Raw genomic sequence first — 23,551 nt, 5'->3', positions numbered from 1 at the left:
TGTTTTTATATTCCTAAGAAGCAGAAATTATTAAAAAAAAACTTCTACTTGAGCAAACCCCCCCCCAAAAAAAAACACCTCTTGCTGTGGCCTTCAATTCGATATTTAGATATATCGACGACGCATTATCTATTAACAATAATGATTTTCTTTCATATGTCGATTCAATATATCCCAGTGAACTTGAAATAAAAGACACCACAGAGTCTTCCACTTCTGCTTCATACTTAGATATTTTATTGAGAGTAAATATCAAAGACAAACAAACAACTCAACTTTATGACAAACAGGATGATTTCAACTTCTCCATCGTCAACTTTCCATATTTATGTAGCAATATCCATTATCACCTGCATCTGGTGTTTACATCTCTCAACTGATTCGATACGCAAGAGTTTGTTCTGCGTATGGTCAGTTTTTAAATCGAAGCAGGCTACTGAGAAACAATTTGATGGTGCAGGAGTTCCAATAGTCTCGTTTAAAGTCAGCTCTTCGCAAATTCTATGGTATTTATAACGATCTAGTTTGCCAATACAACCTATCATTGGATCAAATGCTGTGTGACGTGTTTCATGTCGATTGTTAGGCCGTTCTTGGCACACTGATTTTGACTACGGATAACTCCGTTTACCTGATCGAGATCTAGGGCTGACGGTGGGTGTGACCGGTCGACAGGGGATGCTTACTCCTCCAAGGCACCAGATCCCACCTCTGGTGTGTCCAGGGGTCCGTGTTTGCCCAACTATCTATTTTGTATTGCTTGTAGGAGTTATGAGATTGATCACTGTTCGTTATCTTCACCTTGCATACTACCTCTGGTAGATCCAGGGATACGTGTTTTCCCAACTCTCTATTTTGTATTGCTTATAGGAGTTATGAGATTGATCACTGTTCGTTATATTCACCTTTCATAATCCACATTTCATTAATTGTGTAATTAATTAATTAATTAATTGTGGATCATGTGTAATTAGTCATCGTTGGATATATTTTTCTACTTAAAACATATACCTTGGACTTTTTCTGCAATTCCAATTCCAATGTATATATATATATATATATATAGTGTTAAAAGCTATACATAAAGAATTTTGAAATAAGAATACAATTTATCTCTTTAATATTCAAGCATCCTCCTGTAGTGTAGATTCGCGTTTGTCACAGAACCAATGGACAGGGCCACAATAGTTTATTGCTTTACACAGGAATATATAGAAAAGGGATTCAATTTATTTCATGTACGAAAAAGATACAGTTAGTCTAATTAAAATGATAGTCTACTCTTGTCATGTCGTTTATTTTCTTCATTCCATGGGCCTTAAATCACAAATTAAAGATATATGATCCTAGTGACCCAAACTCCCTGCGTGATTCAGGTTAGTTTTCTAGTCTATGAACCTCTGTGTTTTCTCTGGCCCCTTTCCTAGTAACAGAAAATCTTTAGTCCATGTAAAAGCTTTCATTTATATGGTGATTTCCTTTTTTAAGTATTACAGTTTCAACAACAGCATTGAACACAACAGATGAACTGTCCACAGAAAGATCAATCACGTAAGAAAGTTTTATGGGAGTTTCTCTGATATTTTGAAGCTATTCATCCTTGCATACCACGATTTGGACCCACATATTCCGCCAAACATGTGGATCCAAAACCGTGGTATGAGATAACTAAGTGATCATAAAAGACATAAGCTGAAGTCTCTGGTTTTTTTGTTTTTGTTTTTGTTTTTTTTAGGAATGACGTATCACAAAACAGAACACGAAGTGAAAGTGGTATTTCATACGTGGTACGGGAGAGTAATGGGTAAGGGTACTTTCATTTTCTTCGTTCTGAGAGATGATTCATAGCAATATAGTAATCAGTTCTAAGCTTCTTTTTGAATAATCCATTTATGTCATCTCAAATTTTACTAACTGCTGATATGAAAATGATGTCTCATCATAATGATATCTTGCTGAGAATGTGTTAACATATTATGTATTGGATGAGGTAGTGCAACCAATGCAGTCCAACAAAAATTTAGAATAAGGTTTGCTTAATTTTCCTCATCTCAAAGTTTTATCCGTAGATAACGGATGGAACAAACGAATAAACTTGCTTTGTTGAACTGTTTTTTTAAATTTACATTTTGGTGTACTATAATCCAGGATTTTCTTTGTGAGATTTTTGGCGCGTATGATGATGAGAGGGATCAATTTAAAACCAATTACGGTTTACATTATTTGTATATGTTGTTTTTATGTTTTTCCCTCGTATAAAGAGCACATGGATCTCACCCAATTTCAAAATGATTAGTCTGATGTGGCCATAACGATTATATTCAACATAAGATTGGCTTTGGAATCTCTACAAAATACACGTATTCTACATTGGTATTTCCTGTTTTGATTGTGTAAAATAAAATGTTGAACAATTTGACGTAATTCCCTTTAGTTTCCTGAAATCGACAATATCAAAACTATTTTCTTGATACTGGAAGTGTTTGAAATCAAGATAAAACATTAAACGTATCTATCATTATAAGTTTTTGTTTTCAAACAATTCTTTTATTGCAAAACATGAACACCAAGAGGCAAAAAAAGAAAAGAAAAAAAAGCATTATTCTTTGCGTGCTGTCTTATTTTTCAGAAACCCAGTTTTGATGGTAATCTCCGGGATTCTGGGAGGAGTGCTACTGACAGTTATCCCGATTTTCCTCTTTATCAGTCTGAAGTTGAATTTACTAACCTACCTGAGTATGTTTATTATATTTCAATAGTATTTATGGGCGGTTTCAGGATTTCAATTTATGGGTGTGGAAAATCTTAGAGGAATTCATGGGATTGGATTTAAATGACCCGTTGTTTTGATATAAACATGCAACCATATAATGCCTAATCACATAAAATTTATTTGACAATTCAGAAAAGCAGTTGATGTACAGAAGACAGTGTGAAGAAAAACAGCATGTAGATGAAACTGAGTGTATATGTAAGTACTGAATCTGAATGGAACAGCTACAATGTGTTCTATACATAAACAGCCAAACCATCGATTAAATCTCATTATATTTATTTACATTTCCAATATTTTTTATTCGATATCTACCAATTGAAATGATTACCTTTTCCTTATGAATGTTAACAATGTACGTTTGATTTTGTTAAATATGGTACGATTATTTTATCGTCTGGGAATTCTGTGAGAGATGAAAGTAAAATGCAAATATAAAACATAAATTCCATTCTTGAAATAGAAGAGGGCATGAACAGCACCGCTTTACACCAGCATACTTTTCATGAAACGCGTTAACGCTACATCAAGTATGCTGGTGTGAAGCGTAACACATCATGTCCTCACGTATTTTCAAAAATGAAATTTATTAAATAGGCTAACGACTACGTTACAAAACAACTAGTTTCTGTAAAATGCACATAATTAGAAACGGATTCATTTTGATTTTATAATCATTTCCAATTTAATTATATTCTTTGTTAATGGCAATGACTAAATAATGTATAATCATTTCAATGTAATTCTTCCCGAAATTCAACTAAATGGTTTGGAGAAATCGTTAATCATGGTGTTTTTGATTGGGAATGGGGCATTATTCGGCATACGGGATAACTGCTATTGAATGCTGAGGTAGGTCTGTCAGTTTGATATGCAGAAAATTCTAGAGCATGAAGTTATTTTGCTTGATTGTTTTTTCTTTTACGTTCATTTCGAGAGTTTGTCACTTACGGATGTGACTGGTCGACAGGGGATGCTTACTCCTCCTAGGCACCATATCCCACCTCTGGTGTGTCCAGAGCTCTGTGTTTGCTCTATTATTAATTTTGTGTTCTCTAAAGAGTTATAAGATTCCTCATTGTTCGTTCACCTCTTCATTCATGTAGAGACGCCACTTAATTGAGGTAAAGTGTCACAAATTTTGACCTATGCATGGCGCATACGGCATTAGTAGTGATGATTCTTTATTTTACCAACGCCTACCGGAGAAGGGTCCTTCGTTTTGAGGTCGTATCCGAAAGACCCATGAAACGACTCAAGTTTGACGCCGTGCGAGAATCGAACCCGGGATTCCCGGTTGCGAAGCGATCGCTCTACCCATTATGCTAAGCGATCAGTTGTTAACCAGGGGCGTAACTTTGTGTATGAAAATTTATACACAAATGCTACTGCATCATTTTCCAAAATATAGTGTAGAATATACTTTCTGTTCAAATAAATAAACATACCATCTAAAAATTCCCTACAGACTACTGCTTTAATGGTAAATATTCCTCTACTTAAAACACCTATCCAGATAATTAGCAAATTACTACAGTTCCTATTATTTCCTAAATAATACTAATAAAATCGTTCATTAGTACAAGTGAGGAATTGGGAAATTCCACCCTCGGGACAATATGTACAGTCTAGGATGAAACTTTGTCGAGTCATAGACAGCGAATCTTGTCCCCCTAAGTGCAATTTCCCCATCCCATACGAATAGATAATGAAAGATTACTTTTTTCACATTTTGTCTACAGTTTTAAATTTACATTAATTATGGAGCTTTAGTAAGAGTTAAAATAATCCAAATCCAAATTTCATCTTACATGCAAAAACTAAACAGTCCGAAGGACCATACACCAAAATGGTTTACACTTTATGCTTTTACTTAAAAAAAAACCCAAAGACTACCACCCACAAAGTTGTATCAAATCGATTTTTTTCAAATATGAATACTTTCAATTATATAAAATTGAGATTAATAGAATTCTTTAACTAGTACGAGTGTGGGATAAGGAAATTCCACCGAGGATACAAAATTCGCAGTCTAGGACGATACTTTGCCGAGTTCCATATTTGATCATGATTTCTATCTTTGAACAATAGTAAAAGGAAATCGTCCGAGAGAGACAAACTCTAAACGCATAAAATAAAATATCATAACTTTATTGAATTGCAAATGTTAATGTACTACTTGAACCCATTTGTTCGTTTATAGTAGTTCAAAGAGTAGTTCGTGGAAAGTATAATTCATACGCAGACAGACTGCACTAAAACGGATCTAACTAGATCGAAACGGAATGTGTTGTGAATTACAAACAGTGATTTAAATAGAAATGTAGGAGAAAACACACAGTGAATGTAAATGTTTAGGGATAGAATTTAATTGTGTGGTGTTTTTTTTTAGAATCGTAAGGAAACACAGTAACATTTAAGGAGATACTCTACATCGTCATATAAAATGGCTGACTTCCTTTTTAAACATGGATGAAAATATAAATATCAGCAATATTTATCTATTCATTTCAAAATTCATCACCTAGCTGAGTAACTCAGTAGGTTAGCACGTCGACTGCTGAACTGTAGACTGCGGGTTCAAGTCCAGCAGGGATTTTACTAAAACTGCATTTTTTTAGTAAATAAAGTAAATATGAAAGTTTTCAATTTCAAAATAATGTTGTACATATCCTCCACCTTTCACGCATCTTAAATTTATCTGGTGTAGCATACTTCCTTTAGCAAAGATAATTTCTTACCTCATATTTCATAGGAACGATCATTTGTTGGACTACCAAAGAGCATGACTCCTAATTAGAGTTTCTCATTATATTGTTCCTAATGAATGATTTCAAATGTTCATTGCACATTTTTCACGACCTTGTTTATTGCTGATAAAATATGCACTGTATTTTTCTCTGAAGCAATGCTGGAGACCCAATCTGCAGAAAACAATCCAGAAAAAAATCCAGCATATGTTGAAGTGCTGGGGGCGTCCGAATCCACCCTAGGAAGTGATTCTGGAGTAGAAACAGGTTTTAATATTAAAAACAACGTGTTTTTGTATATAAATGATGTGCAAAGAAACAACAAAAGTATACAACTATATCTTGAAATCACAGTAATAAAATATATGCATTAAGATTCTGTCAATTATGTTTTTCATTGGACTAAATTACATGATGATTTTTAATGTTTAGGAGATAATGGAGGGCAAAAATACAGAACAGAGAAGAGACCCGAGACACATATCAATATGGAAAATGGTAACATATACTAAGAGCAACAACAACAAACATACTTACTCCATAATCTACATTATAGTTTATTCAAAAGTAAACATTTTATGTGTTTTTAATGAATTTGCATTTTTACTTTTAAATTAATGGTGTATGTTTTGCAGAAGAGAAGAAAGCTGGTAAGAGTATTAAAAACCTGGAAGCCATCGTCAAATTATCAGACAACAAAGAATTCAATGCCTTCCTTCGTGATGTAAGCAAAGATATGACTCCTGGGACGTTAGAGGAAATGAAAACACTTTTAAAAGGTAATCCAATGATTTCTTACGAGTTTGTCTTCTCTCCGGAAATATTTACATGAATAATGATTTTCCCCATATACTTAAACATGCATGTTTAAACGATTAAGCAATGATTTGAAAAGGGTAAGTATTTTTTTGGGAAAACTTCTCCGTAAAGCATTTCTTTGTTTTACTACCGTTAAAATGACACTATGATAGAATAAAATGTGGGAAATACTTGGAATATGTGTACGAGATGTTGCTTATTGAAACATACGACCTAGATAAGAATTTGGAAGTTCTGTGTTTGATCGACGTTTGGGATGATAAATAAATAGCCTGTTTATAATTTGTAGGATGGGACTCTCTAGAATTGTCGTTTTAGTATAAACAGACTGAAAAGTTTGTGGTTAGAAGCAATTTTCAGAATTACAATTGATATCAAATCATTGGGACATGACACATGATTTCAACAGCGCTTTAAGTGAACAATGTACTTTATGAAGTTTGTGTGAAATTTACTGTAAGTATTTTTTCATTGATATTTTGAAATGTAATTGATAGGTTTATTAAATCTCTCAACGGTGCTATCTATACAGTATTCGATGGACTTTTGTTATTCTGATTCATAACATGAGGGGGTTCGTCCAGAATAAAGAATTTTTCCAGATGTAAATATTTCTTTAATTAATTTCAATTAGTTGTCAGCAGAAATCAACATGCTTTCGATCACAGAATTTGTTGATTCACCGACAGTTTTGGTTTTTGATGCTTTGAAAAAGAATGAGTTGATAATATAAAAGGTGTACACCTCGGGTTAGAGGTAAATCTAATATGAAAAAATAAGATAAATTTAAGGTTGTAGAAGAAGTTTAAAGGAAGGAAGTTTTGAGACATGGTTTTCCAAAACAAATTATTAAACATGTGAAAATGACAGAATTGGAGTTCAATTAAAGTTAGAATAATGAAATCATTAGGAAAAAGAAAAACAGAAAATACGATTAGAGCTTGAAATAAATAAAAATGACAGAGCATAGAGAGAAAATGTAATTGGAGAGGAAAAAAAAGATACCTAAAAGAGTGTAGAGAGAAAAGAAGGAGCATAGACAAAGGAAATGAAAGATCAGATAGAGCAAGGTTGGCTGATTGTATATTGTTAAATGTCCCGCCGCGGGAGCAATTAAACCAGAACAAAGACACCCTCAGCCGAGAGCAGTTTTTTCTAAGCAAAACAAATACCCCGATATTGTCCAACTTAGCAAGAGTGGCTTCCACCAGAAGAGATCGCCATAGTCAGAGAGTTCTACTACATAAAAAGGCATCCATATGCGAAACTTGGGACAATCTGATGCATCCCAAAGAAATACAAAGTATCGTTTACCAGATGTTGGTCTACGTAATATATCGTAGGAACTCATGAGTTTGACTCGCGCCACACTCATGGGTAGTAATGTAAGTGTCAATCACTTCCATTGACCCAAGTTGTGAAAGGATGTTTCTGAATTTGGAAGGCGTATCATGTTTATCAGATGGTAGGTAAACCTAATTAGAAAATACCATCTAACACTCTCCAACCCATTCCAACTTTTGAAGAACCTTTAATTGAACGTTGGTGGCTTATGTAGGACCTTTGCCTATGGCTAGTTTAGGGAACCAGCATTTACTTACTATCATGTGTATGTCCACTCGATTTCCAGAAAATATCTTTCTTAGAAATATGAAGCAAAAGACCATATTTAAGGTCCTTACCAAGTTTTTTTTTAGTTTTATACAAATACCAAAAGTCATTCAGTCTAAATAGGGTTGTAATTTGATGACTGGGTCATGGATGATTAGAGTTAGTATGAGTCCATTGCTTATCATCTTGAGTTATCAGGGACGCTTGAACCTTAACTATGATGAAGGCATATTGTTATTAGTATGATTGGAATCATGGAGTTCACCTCTCTTTGATTCGTCACTTTGAACTTATGTTTGATCATACAACCAGAGGTCCTTAAAATAGTTGAACGAAAGGTGGTTGACTAAATCCAGTGCCCTTATTCTTTTAGACCACATATCTACGTTTTAAAGAATAAAAGTATGGTATGACAAAGATGTCAGGAGGAGAATATTTAAACCATTAAATAAGGATTTTGTATTTTTGACTCATCCTGCTCATCGTTTACAGGCCAGATATTATGACCATTATGAAATTGAAAGAAAACCTAGTAATGTGATCTATATGTGACGCGTCATGAGACTTTGGGTCCAAATGAGGTAATTGCGAAATAATGTCACAAACATCGTATATTGTTCAGCACGTTAAAAAATTCCGCAGTGGTTTTTTTTTTTTTTTTTTTTTTGCTTTTTTTTTCTTCTTCATATTTTGGTTTATCAAGGTTTAAGAGAAAATATTTAATATATATAGTACTTACAAGTGCCTAAATTCAGAACTTTAATTTTCAGCCCCAGTAGAGAATGTTCGTAGAATATATAACGGGAGTTATTGGCCTTTACAAAAGTGAAAGTAAGATGCGTTTTTCTCCCTATAAGAAAAAAACGTAGTTTGCGATTTTGTAAACATTTGTGCTAAATAGGAATGTGACAGATCAAATGTAAAAACTTTCAGTGTGAGTCAATCGAGGTGTACATCGAGTGTCTGTATTCTGCACTATTCCATCATCCATTGTATACGACAACGAAGAAACAACCCGGGTTTTCTTTCCTGCACGATATTCGAGTATATCTGAGAGCAATGGTAGTTATGGGGGTGATTAATTAATTATAATGATGAAAAAAAACAGAAATAAACAATTATATATTCTGTGAGCTTGATTCAACAGGCATTATAGGAGAGAAAAATAAATACGCAAGTACTTTTTTAAAGCGCGGGGTTGCGTGTATAGACTTTATGGATAAGTGTAGATTCAGATGTACCATTAATAAGAATTATACTGGAAACATTACATTTGTTAAACAATGCTAAAATACAGAGAGATCACCACCGAGAACATGTGATGACAGGAACATAGCACCAAAATTGAAAAGGATGTCACAGCCAGATAAAATAATGGAAAGGATGGGGGGGGGGGGGGCAAAGGTTGAATTCATAGCTTGCTATAAACAAAAAGTGAGAGGCGGCAACCAGCCAATGCATGGAACTTTGCAAGCAATAAAGACTTTCCAATTGGATATAACAAAAAAGGATACATGACGATGTATACGATGCCAAAATCACCCTCTCTAGTTCTTTCTATCTAATATACATAAAAATGAAAATGATATATTTATTAATCTATATTTTAGTTTCCATTTGTATGTAATGAATTCAATTGTGCATCGGCAACATCAATGTTTATAGGTCCATGATTAATTATCAAAATAGATATAACAGTGCATCGATTATGAAAATTCAAAAAATCTGCCATCGTCGGATAATCACTTGATGAGTAGAAGACGATATCAGCCGTGGGTGTCTGGCGATGGAATTTTGCATTACCTGTAGAAATGATAGCTCATGAATATAATTTCAATATCAATTCATTTACTAATATCCAATTTATACCAACTGTTTTGTGTGTTAAGGGGGGGGGGGTAATATACGAACATGTAATATAGTTGAAACATGTAAATAATACGCATGCCAAGTATATAATGTATTGCACCATGATTTGATTTTGTGGGTTATCCAAATTGTACCCCTACAAGAAGCATTCCATTACAGTTTTAACTATATATAGATATACACCAAGTTCACTAGTCATGTTATGCTCTGGACCAGTCGCGGCAGCTCAATGGTATTGTAACCGGGAGGTCGTGAGTTCGAGCTCCGCTCGTGCCAAGGCCGCGTCAAACCTAAGACTCTAATATAGGTAGTGATTGCTCCTCCAAACGCTCGGTATTTAGAAGTGAAAATCACGGATCTTTTTGATATGACCTTAAAACTGTCACGGCTGGCATTGGTACGTTAAAAACATTCACTGCTATGGTCCTGAGCGTAGGTACTTCACCTACAGCTGATGACGTCTCAATATGAGTGAAAAAATCTCGACGGGGCGTTAATTAACAAACAACAAACAATATGGTCCGAAAGTTGGGTCACTCTTTTCTTTAAAACATCAAAGAAGTGTCGGAGCTTTGTCATTTATGCATAGGAATTTGGCATTTTACATTCTTGAATATCTGTTATTGTCTCACGATAGAAAGATTATATATATTTTAAGATTTAATTCGATAAGTAAATCAACACGAATTCCAATCAGGTCTATGGAAATAATTTTGCCTGAAAACAGAAAATTAAACTAAATTCTGATAAATTTAATTTATTGAGTGCTAAATATGATTCAATATACGACTTATCATTTCAGGAGAGAGAAAAAATATTATAACACTTGATTATACTTATGAAAGTTGCTTTGAATGTTTACTTCAGTAGCATAGAATATCATAAGTCCCAGTACATACTATATACTTTGAATAAAGTACATGTATCAGTTTTCATTTTTTTTCCAAACAAATTAGTACGTCTGTGAAATATTGGTCAGCCTATTTGCGATGAAAAATGCAACTTAATTGCATTGAATGATTCCAATTATAAATTGACAACATTGACCAGTCAAAGTTACACAAAGTTAACTTGTTACTTGTACATTATAATGTTAATCATGATTAAATGCTCATAGTTACAATAAAACTTGATACTCGGTATAATACAACAATTTTAAGACATTTGTATGTTATCATTCTTATTAGCTTTTAAATCTATCATGATTGAGTTAGTTTAAAATACAAACTTGGCATGCTAACTTTAGAAGCAGGTAAGAATAATTATTAAATTATAAGAGAGAATTATCTACATCTAATGCGATACAAGGCAGCCATGTTTCACCATGTTATATATAGATATTGTATAACCTTGATAGTATGGTGTATGGAGTTTGACTGCATGGATATTGGTAGTTATTATCTATTGAGTTGAAATATTTTGCAACATAGCGATACATGCAATCAGTATTTTTTCTACCTGTAAATAATTTTATTTACTGAGAAAGTTAAAGAAACACGATTTTTCATTTATAATTATATATTTGTAATGGTTGCTATAGTGACAGTATTCTAATGGGAATGTTTCCTATGGCAACTGTTAGCTAAGATAATGTCTGTATGATACACTTTAGAGAAAATATTGACAAAACGTGTTTGTTCTTAATAAATATCGTAACATTGTTTAGAATTGACTTCAAATTGTGTACATCATTGAGTTTCAAGTGTTACTTCTAAATTAATGAAATTCTACACCATAATACATCATATTCGTGACGTCATATCTCCGGAACCATGCAAGATAAGACCATAAAATTTTCAATGCGCAATTAGGCATACATGTGTGTCATTTTAAAGTGAAAATCTCAATTTTTGATAAATTCCTCATTTGGACCCAAAATCTCATGGTTTGTCACATATGATGGTTAAGACACCAGAATCACATAAAGAATAAAACGAGTTTGTCACACTAATAAGTTGAAAGAATTTTGATATATGTAACCAAAATCAGTTTTGATTTCGGCCAATGTTAAACATTTCAAGATCATACTAAAAATGATGTCAATGCAGAGATCAGTGAAAAGGACTTCAGTCAGAATGTTCGTTTAAAGAACTACGAAATTCAAGATGTAAATCTTGAACATTTGAATATTCGCCAAAGAACAAGTACAATATCTGATGACTCCTTATCCTTCAATCTTTTTGGATGTTTCAAACCAGACCATGCTGCTTGTCATGATGTTATAGTAGGTGTTGCTTTGCCTTTCCATATCGCTTGAATGCACCAAAGTTACAGTATTAAATAACCAAAATGCAGTAAATGCTGGACAATGACATTATATATCCAACTGAAAGTGATTAGAGCTCACCTTGCATTCTTGTACCGAAACTTGACGGTGCCTACTGATTGTGTAATGACTTCGGGAAAGTAAACAATGTCACAAAACACTCATCCGATCCCCAGAATTGATGACTTTATTGATGAAATGTCAATAAATTCGACCTGCTGAAAAGTTACTGGGAAGTACCCTTAACTAAAGAACTAAAGAAATTTCTGTATTTTTGACTCCCGATGGAATATTGCAGTACAGGGTGATGCCCTTTGGGTTGAAAATCATCCAGCTACCTTCCAGAGGATGATTTACTCCCTTATTCATAATATAAGGATGTATAGCATATATCGTTAATGTCATTATACATTGTACAGCAAAACATGGTCGAACATCTCCGAATCATGTGTACATTGGTAAAGATTTTTGCTAAAGTGATCATATTTCTGAACTTTGTGGAGAGTGACTTTTGTCATGCTACTGTGTAGAATATTTAGGCCATAAAGTAGACCAAAGTTATGGTATACCTATTATGTCTAAAGTGGAAACTATAGCAAAGTTCCCGATTACTACAAACAAGAACGAGTTATTGAGAGTTTGGCTATGACTGGTCTCTACAGAAAAGTTTGTCAAAATTGTTTAAATGGACAAAGGATTTTGATGAATCATTTTTAGAAAATTAAATATATCCATATGAGTTGTCCAGTTCTCTCATTCCCAGATTTTAAAGGAATTCCAGCGTACTGTTGTTGCTACCCCGGTAGTGTGGACTAATAGTCGAAGATGTTTTGTTTCAAGAACATAATGACAATGTAGATAGAGGCGTTTCTTTTTTAAAAGAAACTTACAAAATGTCAAAACAATTCATTACATTGAGAAAAGGTGTCTTATTTGTTGTTAGCTTTACAACATTTTGATGTTTACGTGAATGTTACGGTGCATACAATTCATGTTTCTAGGGATCACAATCCCTTTACGTTTTTGCTTAAAATGTCAATGAAGAATCAAATACTCAGAAGATACAGATATGATATTGATAATTTTAAAGCATTTAAAGGCAAAGATAATATTATTGCATGTGTCTTGTCAAGAATATGTATTATTTCAGTTTCATTCTGAGCCCAAAAAATCCGCTGAATGGATATTTTTCGAAACTGATTAACATGGATATAGTGAAGGATTTTCAATTTCAATGAAAGTATGCAATATATCAGGCTTTGTAGACATCATCTTCCTGTTCATCTAATCGAAATAGTTGAATGTTGTGGCTAAACATCCTTGTTATTATTTAGATCGAATTGAAGGGTTGGAGGATGATCTTGGAGATATATCTACTGCCTTCGGACTATTGGAGTATATGGATAGAAAGTTATCCCTTTACAATAATCTGGCCATACTTCAAGCATATTCCCTAGCAATCGCTCCTCCTGATGAAACACTGTATGAGAAATGCTTGAATTATGGAAAGAAAGCAAGGGATATCTTTTATTTCCAGAAATGTACAAAGAATTTGAAGGGTAAGCGAACAAAGCAGATACAATTTGTTTGTATGATGAATTTCAATCTTTTTCTTATTTCAGTAGTGTGATAAAACAGTCTCATTTAAAGTCAGCATTTCACCAATTCTATGATCGTTATAATGACCTAATTTGCTAATACGGCATATCATTGGGCGATATGCTGTCTGACATGTTTCATACTGATTGTTAGGCCTTTCTTGGTACACTGATTTTAACTGCGGATTAAGTACTTCGTTTACCTGATCGGGATATAGGGCTTACGGTGGGTGTGACTGTCGACCGGTCACATCCACTGTGAGCTCTAAATATTGATCAAATAAACGGAGTAATTCGTAGCCAAAATCAGTGTGCTAAGAATGGCCTAACAATCAGCATGAAACTCGTCAGACAGCATTCAACCCAATGACAGGTTCTATTGGCAAATTAGATCGTTATAACGACCATAGAATTGGTGAAATGCTGACTTTAAATGATATTGTTGAAGACCCTGTAGCATCAATTTGTTAGTCAGTAAGCTGACTCGATTTAAAAACTGATCATCTATGAAAAAACAACAACATTTCTTCTATACTTTGCAGGTTTTCAAAAAGTTGAATACCACATCCAATGTGAAAATATTAACGCCTATAATAAAGGCGATCTAGACATCCTTCGCAAATCTTTAGCGAAGGTTCTTGGAGTAAAGCCAGATGACATGCTACTTGTTGGGATACGTAAAGGAAGCATTATACTAACTTTCATGATTCGGAGTGCTTTCATTCCGAACTTGAGAACAATACTTTTGGACAGGAAGTCACTGAAGAACATCACGTACCGAGTGATGCTATTCAGACGACTGACTCACAGAGTATTCAAAGTGACCATTAACGGAGAAGTCGTGTATGAGCCGGGTAAATGAAAAAATATATAAAAAAGTCTTGATATTTTGTATGCGGAGATACAAAATAGTATGTTTTGATATCTTAAGGTAATATTGTAGGGAAGAGAACAGAAGAAGTTACAGTTCCAACAGTAATAAAGGAAGCTCATTTGAAGGTAAAATTATTAGAATTATATTATTTTTTTTTTGCACAGATCAATTTTTTTTTATAACAAAAAGGCAAAACAACTTCATAAATCATCAAAAATCTGTAAGTCATACGTTAACTAAATAAGCTTGTAAGACAAATCCATATAGTATGTGAATATAGAAATGAATACTATATCCCTTCGGAGCATTGCTGAAATATTATTAGCTTGGCAGTAACATCGTGTTCTCAATTGTTTTGGGTACAAGTATCAGCTACTTTAAGTTTCCAAAGCATGCACTCGGAAAGGACATACATGAGAGAATCATAATGAAAACAACATTAGTAGATGGTTTTTATTAACATTAGACATTAAGACTTGTGAAATAAAGAAGACATAACCAACAAATTTGGTCTGCACAATTTATCATTTTGTACGTACAGTATATATGTGTAAAACTTATACGGTACCAATTTTGATGCACCAGATGCTCATTTCGACAAATAATGTCTCTTCAGTGATGCTCAACCGAAATGTTTGGAATCCAAAATAACAATGAAGTTTTAAAGCTATTTTAGGGGAAAACAGTATATATATATATATATATATATATATATATATATATATATATATATATATACATACACACACACACACACACACACAAACACACACACACACACACACACACACACACACACACACACACACACACACACATATATATATATATATATATATATATATATATAAAAGCACTTAAATCCAACAACACCCTACTTTTTTTAAAGTGTCGAATCTGAGAAGATACAAGGCCAGTAAAGAAATTTATAAAAGCACTGGAAAGGCCACAACACTGTTGGTTATTTAAAACTCAAATTTTCGACGCAACCCGCGTCTTTATCAAGAGACGTATATTACATAAACAAATAACACACACCACGAAAAACGACAAGTATCAATAAACTACATTGGTGACAAGAATGATACACTGTTGTACTGGGTGATAAAAATGGTGGTTTTGATGTAAAGCGTGTTTACTGACGTCAACTGGTGTAGAGAGTTTGTACCATGGTCGGGTCGGGATGAAAATAGAATTATTCTTGAAAATTACAGAAGTCATAAATTTAGAGGGAACACTTCCAAAACAATGTGATTATGAAATAAAATGGTGGGTAGAAAATGATATAGAGTGATTACTTTCAAAACAACATTTGGTAGTCCTTACCATTGATGATTATTATCACCCCCCTTTTAAAAAAAAAGAGATTAAAAGTCGCAATGTCGAGACTAGAATGAGAGAGAGAGAGAGAGAGAGAGAGAGAGAGAGAGAGAGAGAGAGAGCTAGAGAGAGAGAGAGCTATATAAATTCATAATTGTAGTGATTTCTTATGATGTTCTAACATAATTAGGAAGTATTGACTGTTAAATATATTTGTAAAACTTATACGTAGAAGCCTTGACCCATGGGTTGTAATGTAAAACTTATACGGTACCAATTTTGATGCACAAGATATATATATATATATATATATATATATATATATATATATATATATATGAAACTTTACAGCTTTATGAAGTTTTGTTCTGTTTGTGATTAAGAATCGAATTGAAAGACCAATCTGACTAAATATTGCATTTCATTGATTCACTTTTATTGATGAATGAAGAACCGTTGATGCTCTTTTATGTATTATTCCATACTTTGCTGTCAAATACACTTGATTTTTAGAGAGCAGAGGTTGAAAAGTACCAACAAGTTACAGATGAAAAAGGTAAATTAATGATTATACATGTTAAACTTCAAGCTTACTGTGTGATTACATATGCCAGAAGTGGTTTTAATCTAATATGGATTCTAAAAAATTCTAAAGAACTTTAAGTAAACTTGAAATCGCAGAATTTTCCCCAAACCAAAAACATTAAAACCTATGACTTTTCAACACTATACACGACCATTCCTCGCGATAAATTAAAGACTAGACTTTTTGACATTATAGACCGTTGCTTCTTCAACAAAAACGGAAAACGGAAATATTCATATCTAGTGATCAGTCATTCAAAAACTTACTTTGTTAATCACCACTCTGGTTCCACGCACAAGTACTCTGAAGTTGAAATAAAAAATATGCTAGAGTTCCTCATTGACAATATGTTCGTGGTCTTTGGTGATCAGGTCTTCCAACAGTCTGTTGGAATTCCCATGGGCACGAATTGTGCTCCTTTGTTAGCTGACCTGTTTTTATATTCATATGAAGCAGAATTTATTAAAAAACTACGTGAGAAGAAAAAATCTCTCGCTGTGGCCTTCAATTCGACTTTTAGATATATCGATGACGTTTTGTCTATTAACAATGATAGCTTTCATTCATATGTCGATTTGATATATCACCTGTGAGCTCGAAATAAAGGACACCACAGAGTCGTCCACTTCTGCTTCATACTTAGATATTTTATTGAAAGTAGACATTAACGGCAAACTGACAACTCAACTGTATGACAAACGGGATGATTTCAGCTTCTCCATCGTCAACTTCCCATATTTATGTACCAATATTCCATTATCACCTGCATATGGTGTTTATATATCTCAACTGATTCGATATGTAAGAGCTTGTTCTGCGTATAGTCAGTTTTTAAATCGAGGTAAGCTACTGACAAACAAGTTGATGGTACAGGGATTTCAAGTCTCGATTAAGTCAGCATTTCGCAAATTCTATGGTCGTTATAACGATCTACTTCGTCAGTACAATCTTGCATTGAGTCAAATGCTGTCTGACGTGTTTCATACCGATTGTTAAGTCGTTCTTGGCACACTGATTTCGACTGCGGATAACTCCGTTTACCTGATCAGGGTATAGGGCTCACGGCGGGTGGGACCGGTCAACAGGGGATGCTTACTCCTCCTAGGCACCTGATCCCACCTCTGGTGTGTCCAGGGGTCCGTGTTTGCCCAACTATCTATTTTGTATTGCTTATAGGAGTTATGAGATTGATCACTGTTCGTTATCTTCACCTTGCATCAAGTAGGTACTTTATGAAGAATTCTAGTTACCAATTTTTATAGAAATGTTATTTAGATTTAGGTAATAGGTAAGTTTACAAAAATTACAAAACCCTTTACAGACTTTGTCAATAATGCAATATATGAATATGATGAAATTTTGCTATTCACCCACAACTTGCGCTCTGTTTCGTCTTATAGAGCTACATGTACCCTTCTTGACCAAGAAATTGTTAATTATACGTTGACTATAGCTAGTTGTACTATAATATGCTCAGCAAGGAAACAACAAGTTGTCCTCTATTGATTTCTAACGTATAACCCGGGTGGAAATGAAATACACAGGAACACAAACAGGTATTATAAGTGGGAAAAGTCCGAATGTATCGCCTTGGCCATAATACGTCAACGAGCGTTTATATCAACATATCAAACACATATCATGGGATACCATATTGGAATCTTTTGACATTTAGTGACATCACTTTAACGACTTATTTACATCATAAACGATTTATCAAGTAGTATGACTTAAGGAGGAATGATACATCGTCATAATGGCTGACTTCCATTTCGAAGCTTGAATGAAAATGTCAAAATTAGCAATACATGATTATTCCTTTTAAATCTAAATGCGTAGTGGGTAGCTTAGGTAGGTTTACGTGTCGACTACTGATCTGTAGTTCGTGCGTTAAAGTCTAACAGAGATTTTATTTTTCAGATAACTTTCTACTAAAACTACCTTTAAAAACTAAATAGGGTAAATTTGAAAGTTTTCCATTAAAAATATTATCGTATAAATTCTCCACTTTTCATGCATATAAGATTTTACTGGTTTATTATTCATCCTTTAACGTTATCACATTATCATTGAGATATAACATTCATATTCATTTAAAGTAGAAACATGCAAATTTATACATGTCAGTATCATAAGGTGTGTAGCATCCAGGCTATATAAAAAGTCTGGACAAGTTAATTCAGACCAAAGCTCAAAATCCTAAAATTGGGGTGGGTGGGTGGTAGAGTTGTTCAAAATCAATATTTTCACTACATTTTACGACAGCCAAAAAGTAGGAATGAGCTGGTGTGTTGTAGGAAAACCAGTCAGTAAATAAAACTGTGTGTAAAAGAATGGTCTTTGCGGGTGAAAGTAATAATAAAAAAAGATTTGTTAAAAAACAGGGATGTCCCCTGTTGCTACACGCCTGGCTTGAGATTTCTCGAAAAATTGCAAACTTTAGCTTGAGTTTTCTTCTATTTGAAAACTTTAGACTTAAGTTTCTTTAGAGAAATCAAGACTTGATTATTCATGGTGTTAAGGTAATGATAATTATATTTTTTGCCATAAACAATGTAATGGTCATTGGTCTATATTGCCTTTATAAGAAATTTCTTACCCTAGAACTAATATTTGTCAATAAAGCATTCAGGTAGGAAAGACAATTGTTTAGGCAAACAGTAATTTTGGTGGCTTGATGAGGACTTGAACTTCAAAATGGATACATCACATTTTTTTTTATCGGGACGAGAGCTACGGTTTTCGGTTTTCGAGGTCTCATGAAAAAACAACTAATATCCTTCCTTTCCCAAACAGTCTTGTATTGGAGATTGGAACTCTATACTACAGCTCAGCAGATGAACATATTTACAAAAGAAATAAATATCAATTTTAACTTACAAATATTTATACTTTTCATTTCAAGGCGATACTGAGACGGAAATAGAAATCCTTAAAAACGATGATGAGGATGGTGTTATTGTTGAATTTCTGGATAAATTAGGAGGCTCAATCACGGACGATATCCTTACTTCAATGAAAATGGCCTTGAAAGGTACAATTTTCTATATGATTATTCAACCGTATGAAATCACTATGCAAATTGTTAGCAAATAAATTCTCTTCATAGTTATGGATTATTATTTTTGATGTAAATCATTTCAGATTTCATCGATGAAAATACATTGAGAAATTTGGACACATCAAGCCTTTTCCGACATCTTCAAGCTAATTTCAAGATTGAATATAACTTGTATTTTCTGCAATGGATATTTGAGAAATGTTCTGCACATCAGCTTAGTGAAGAATGCTTCGAATTTGCGTCAAAGCATCGATTTCCATTGCTGTATTTCCAATCAAAACCTCTATCAGGAAAATGTAAGTATGAACATTTTCTTTCTGTTTAGAATATACAATGGACCCAAATGTATCAAGGCAGTACTTGGATTTCATTTTCATTCAGCATTTCATTTGAATGATATTCCAATTTTCATTCCGTTCTAACTCAATTTACATTGGCTTTGTTTCTGATAAAATGTATATCATACACGTATTACAGACAAGTTTTTGTATTTTTCAGCAACGGAGGAACAGTGCATAAAGTTTTATATTGAAAATGATTTAGAGAAATGCCAGGATGAAGTATATGATCTCCGAGAGTGGATTGCCAAGTACCTTGAAATAGATATTGGCCAAATTATGATCGCTGGATTAGAGAAGGGGTCTGTAATCGTGATTTTCAGAGTGTTGCCAGGAAACCCTGCGACAGATCTAATGGCACTGGCAAGCACAGATGAATTTCAAGCAGGTGTATCACGCAAAGGTGTGAAGAAAATTTTCGTCGGTAGTGAGAAATGTATCACAGTTGGTAAGTTTAAATTACAATGCAATTAACATGTTGACATATTGATACTACCAGCTTGTTAACACCTGATATAACCAAATTACAACTCTAATTTACTTTCTTTGGTTGTGGTTAAAATGCGATCTAATCGGCGCAATCACATCCCCCCAAAAACCCAATCAACTCTTCAAGTATGGTTCTCTATATTTTCTCCCGTTTTTTTTAAATGATGCAGACCATTTCCTATCATTTTTTCCAACTACAACTCGAATGATTTTTTCCATATCTGGCACCCTGTAGGCAAGTTTAATCTTTGTAAGTTATGCAGAGTTTAACATTTGTAGATGCCTAAATCTTGATGAGTATGTAAAACTTATATGGTACCAATATTGATGCACCAGATGCGCATTTCGACAAATAATGTCTCTTCAGTGATGCCCAACCGAAATGTTTGAAATCCGAAATAACTATGAAGTTTTAGATCTAAATATAGCCAAAAACAGCGTGCCAAACAAGTGGAGCCAAATTCGTCCAAGGATAAGAGCTATACATGAGGGAGATAATCCTTAATTTTGAAATGAATTTCTAAATTTTATAACAGCAATTAAATATACATCCGTATTTTCAAGCTAGTAACGAAGTACTTAGCTACTGGGCTGTAGAGACCCTCGGGGACTAACAGTCCACCAGCAGAGGCCTCGACCCAGGGGTCATAATGTAAAACTTATACGGTACCAATTTTGATGCACCAGATGCGCATTTCGACAAATAATGTCTCTTCAGTGATGCTCAACCGAAATGTTTGAAGTATATGTTCATATTCAAAGTGCATTTATAAATGAGCAGTAAACTTAAGTACACATTACTAAATACAAAGACACACTCTTTGAATGATTAATTTCTTTTGAAGGGAGAGCACAAACATTTGTTCACATTCATTGCTCGGGTCTGCACGAGGGAAATACAGTAGAGAATGTCAAGAAGATGGTGTCGACTGTGCGTCAAAAGGCAAGGGAGTTGGTCATAGATGGATCAAAGGTGTTTTTACGGATGAAGGAAAAGCAGAAAAGAAAAGGTACAGACTTCGCAGCATTAATTATTTATCGATACATTAAGTAAATTTAATTTTATTAATACTGCACATGTAATGTACATGAGATACTAATGGTATTGTGACCCCCCCCCCCCAATTATTCTCACTCTTAATTGGTATTCCACAATTAAGTATATTTAGGCGTATAAATATTTTGTACTTTTGAATGGCAGTATGTTTCTCGTGGGAATTTTATCACAGGAATGATGTCATATTTACTGTATCAAAATATTTTTTGCTTAATTGTCCCATTATTTTGTTTTTTTTTCTTAAAAAACCAGAAATCGGAAAAAAGAGGACAGGCACTACGGTGAGACAGTGTTTACTGGAGGAACTAGAACCGACACAATTTCTAAGGAACAGAGAAGTGCAGAAAGTAATAGAAGGGCAAGGAATCAATATAACGTTGGTTCAAAGTCGAGAAGAAAAATGTAACATCGTAATAGATGTGGTCGATCAGTTACCTGACGCGACAAGAGATGTTATATTGAATTCTGTGGGTGAACAAGAGGAAAGTTGTGACGAAACAAATCACACAAAGACATGTTCAAATGAAAATCCAGGTATCATTTAGTATACTACAACTATAATTCCTCATTTTGTTACAAGGCACAAAATGTTATGTAATTTGAACACTTTTTGAAGTTGTTGCACAATGTAAATGTAAAGAAATAGCAAAATCTTCAGATTACAGTTAGTAATCACGAGAAATCATGCATGATACACTACACAATGTCATTAGCTTTTAATTGTAGCAAGTATTAGTGTTCGATAAGTATTTCAAAAATATTGTCTAGAAATGGAGTTTTGGGAAACAATACTTTCCACACTCATTGTATTTGAGTTTACTACTATTCCAATACTCTCTAGCATCTGTACAATATCGACAAGATAGGCATTAATTGAAACTTTATATCTAGGTTTCAACTAATATTGTAGAAATTTGTTTTTTATTCCTTTTCAGGTCACCTGAGTCACTCAGGTGAGCTATTGCTATTGGTCTGCGCTCGTCGTCGTGTGCCGTCTATCGTGCGTTATCAATTGAACATTTTTAATTGTTTGATAATAACTACCATTCCAATTACATGTATATTATACGTACAATGTATTTTCAAAATTGGTATGAAGCATCTTTGGGACAAGAAGGGCAAATTGTAAATTTCAATACTTCTGTACCCCCGAAGCCTTCGGGGCGGGCAAAAACTGCTAGAGATTGAACATTTTCAAAACTCTTCTCCTCTCCCCATGTATATCTGTGAGAAAATTCAGAGTCGGAATGTTTTTTACCATAAATTTAAATTTCATAATCCCCCGGGAAGAGGTTCTGACTTGAACGTAGGGCCAAATATGACATACAATATTTTTGTGTAAAACATTTATTTAAATAACATTTTGTTTAATATCATTGATAATAAATTGAAACTGAATAAATATTTAGAAGGAGCATTAGCCTTTTACCAAATTTGTAAATTCTATGACCCAAGGGGTAGGAGTTTTGGTTCCAGGTTGGGCTAAAATTATAATGATTTATTGTCTTTTTCATTTGAAAGACTTCTTTAATTTGCTGATGCTGTAGACAATCTACATACATACTGTTCTTTATTTTAATATTTTCATGCATATTTTAGGGAAAGAAGATTAATTAATTGATTGATTATGTTTAACGTCCCTCTCACGAATCTTTCACTCATATGTAGACGTCACCATTACCAGTGAAGGGCTGCAAAATTTAGGCCAATGCTCGGCGCCTATGGCCATTGAGCAGGGAGGGATCTTTATTGTGTCACAGTTGCTGTGACACGGGACTTCGGTTTTTGCGGTCTCATCCGAAGGACCGCCGCATTTAGTCGCGTTTTACGACAAGCAGGGGGGTACTGAGGACCTATTCTAACCTGGTTCCTCATGGTATTAAGGAAAGAAGAAAGGAGTGTACAAAAATTGTATTTTGGAATTTCGTAACACAAAGGGTCTAACTCTACGTCGGGTCCAAAATCGTCATATAGTGTTACTTTATCATATGTTATGCAATGTCTTTCAGTATTATGGATACGTTCGGCGCATTTCTGTTTTGGAAAGACATCTTGTTTCATACTGCTGCTAAACATTAGAATTTAGATTAGATATGCAAAATGGAAAAGTGTTATAGATTTCATAGTCCTTGGGGCTTGT

The 23,551-nt window shown here is 33.9% G+C and overlaps 1 protein-coding gene across 4 annotated transcripts in view; it reads left to right on the top strand.

The window, feature by feature from the left end:
* The window catches only part of LOC125649230 (uncharacterized), a 40,409-nt gene that overhangs the window by 15,262 nt on the left and 1,596 nt on the right, over positions 1 to 23,551 (top strand). For 3 of the 4 annotated variants that reach the window (XM_056165876.1, XM_056165874.1, XM_056165877.1), the window contains exons 6-21: positions 1,489 to 1,551; positions 1,736 to 1,804; positions 2,630 to 2,736; positions 2,906 to 2,971; positions 5,680 to 5,790; positions 5,956 to 6,021; positions 6,159 to 6,302; positions 13,423 to 13,647; positions 14,229 to 14,540; positions 14,618 to 14,685; positions 16,394 to 16,436; positions 19,372 to 19,500; positions 19,611 to 19,823; positions 20,026 to 20,313; positions 21,200 to 21,364; positions 21,664 to 21,945. In XM_056165876.1, coding sequence (XP_056021851.1) covers positions 1,489 to 1,551; positions 1,736 to 1,804; positions 2,630 to 2,736; positions 2,906 to 2,971; positions 5,680 to 5,790; positions 5,956 to 6,021; positions 6,159 to 6,302; positions 13,423 to 13,647; positions 14,229 to 14,540; positions 14,618 to 14,685; positions 16,394 to 16,436; positions 19,372 to 19,500; positions 19,611 to 19,823; positions 20,026 to 20,313; positions 21,200 to 21,364; positions 21,664 to 21,945 — 2,351 coding nt within the window. The remainder of the gene's footprint in view (positions 1 to 1,488; positions 1,552 to 1,735; positions 1,805 to 2,629; positions 2,737 to 2,905; positions 2,972 to 5,679; positions 5,791 to 5,955; positions 6,022 to 6,158; positions 6,303 to 13,422; positions 13,648 to 14,228; positions 14,541 to 14,617; positions 14,686 to 16,393; positions 16,437 to 19,371; positions 19,501 to 19,610; positions 19,824 to 20,025; positions 20,314 to 21,199; positions 21,365 to 21,663; positions 21,946 to 23,551) is intronic. The other variant, XM_056165875.1, reaches the window with a different exon arrangement.

This window comes from Ostrea edulis, chromosome 5, assembly GCF_947568905.1.
Source record: "Ostrea edulis chromosome 5, xbOstEdul1.1, whole genome shotgun sequence".
Classification (NCBI taxonomy): domain Eukaryota; kingdom Metazoa; phylum Mollusca; class Bivalvia; order Ostreida; family Ostreidae; genus Ostrea; species Ostrea edulis.
This window is presented reverse-complemented; position numbering and strand designations above follow the sequence as displayed.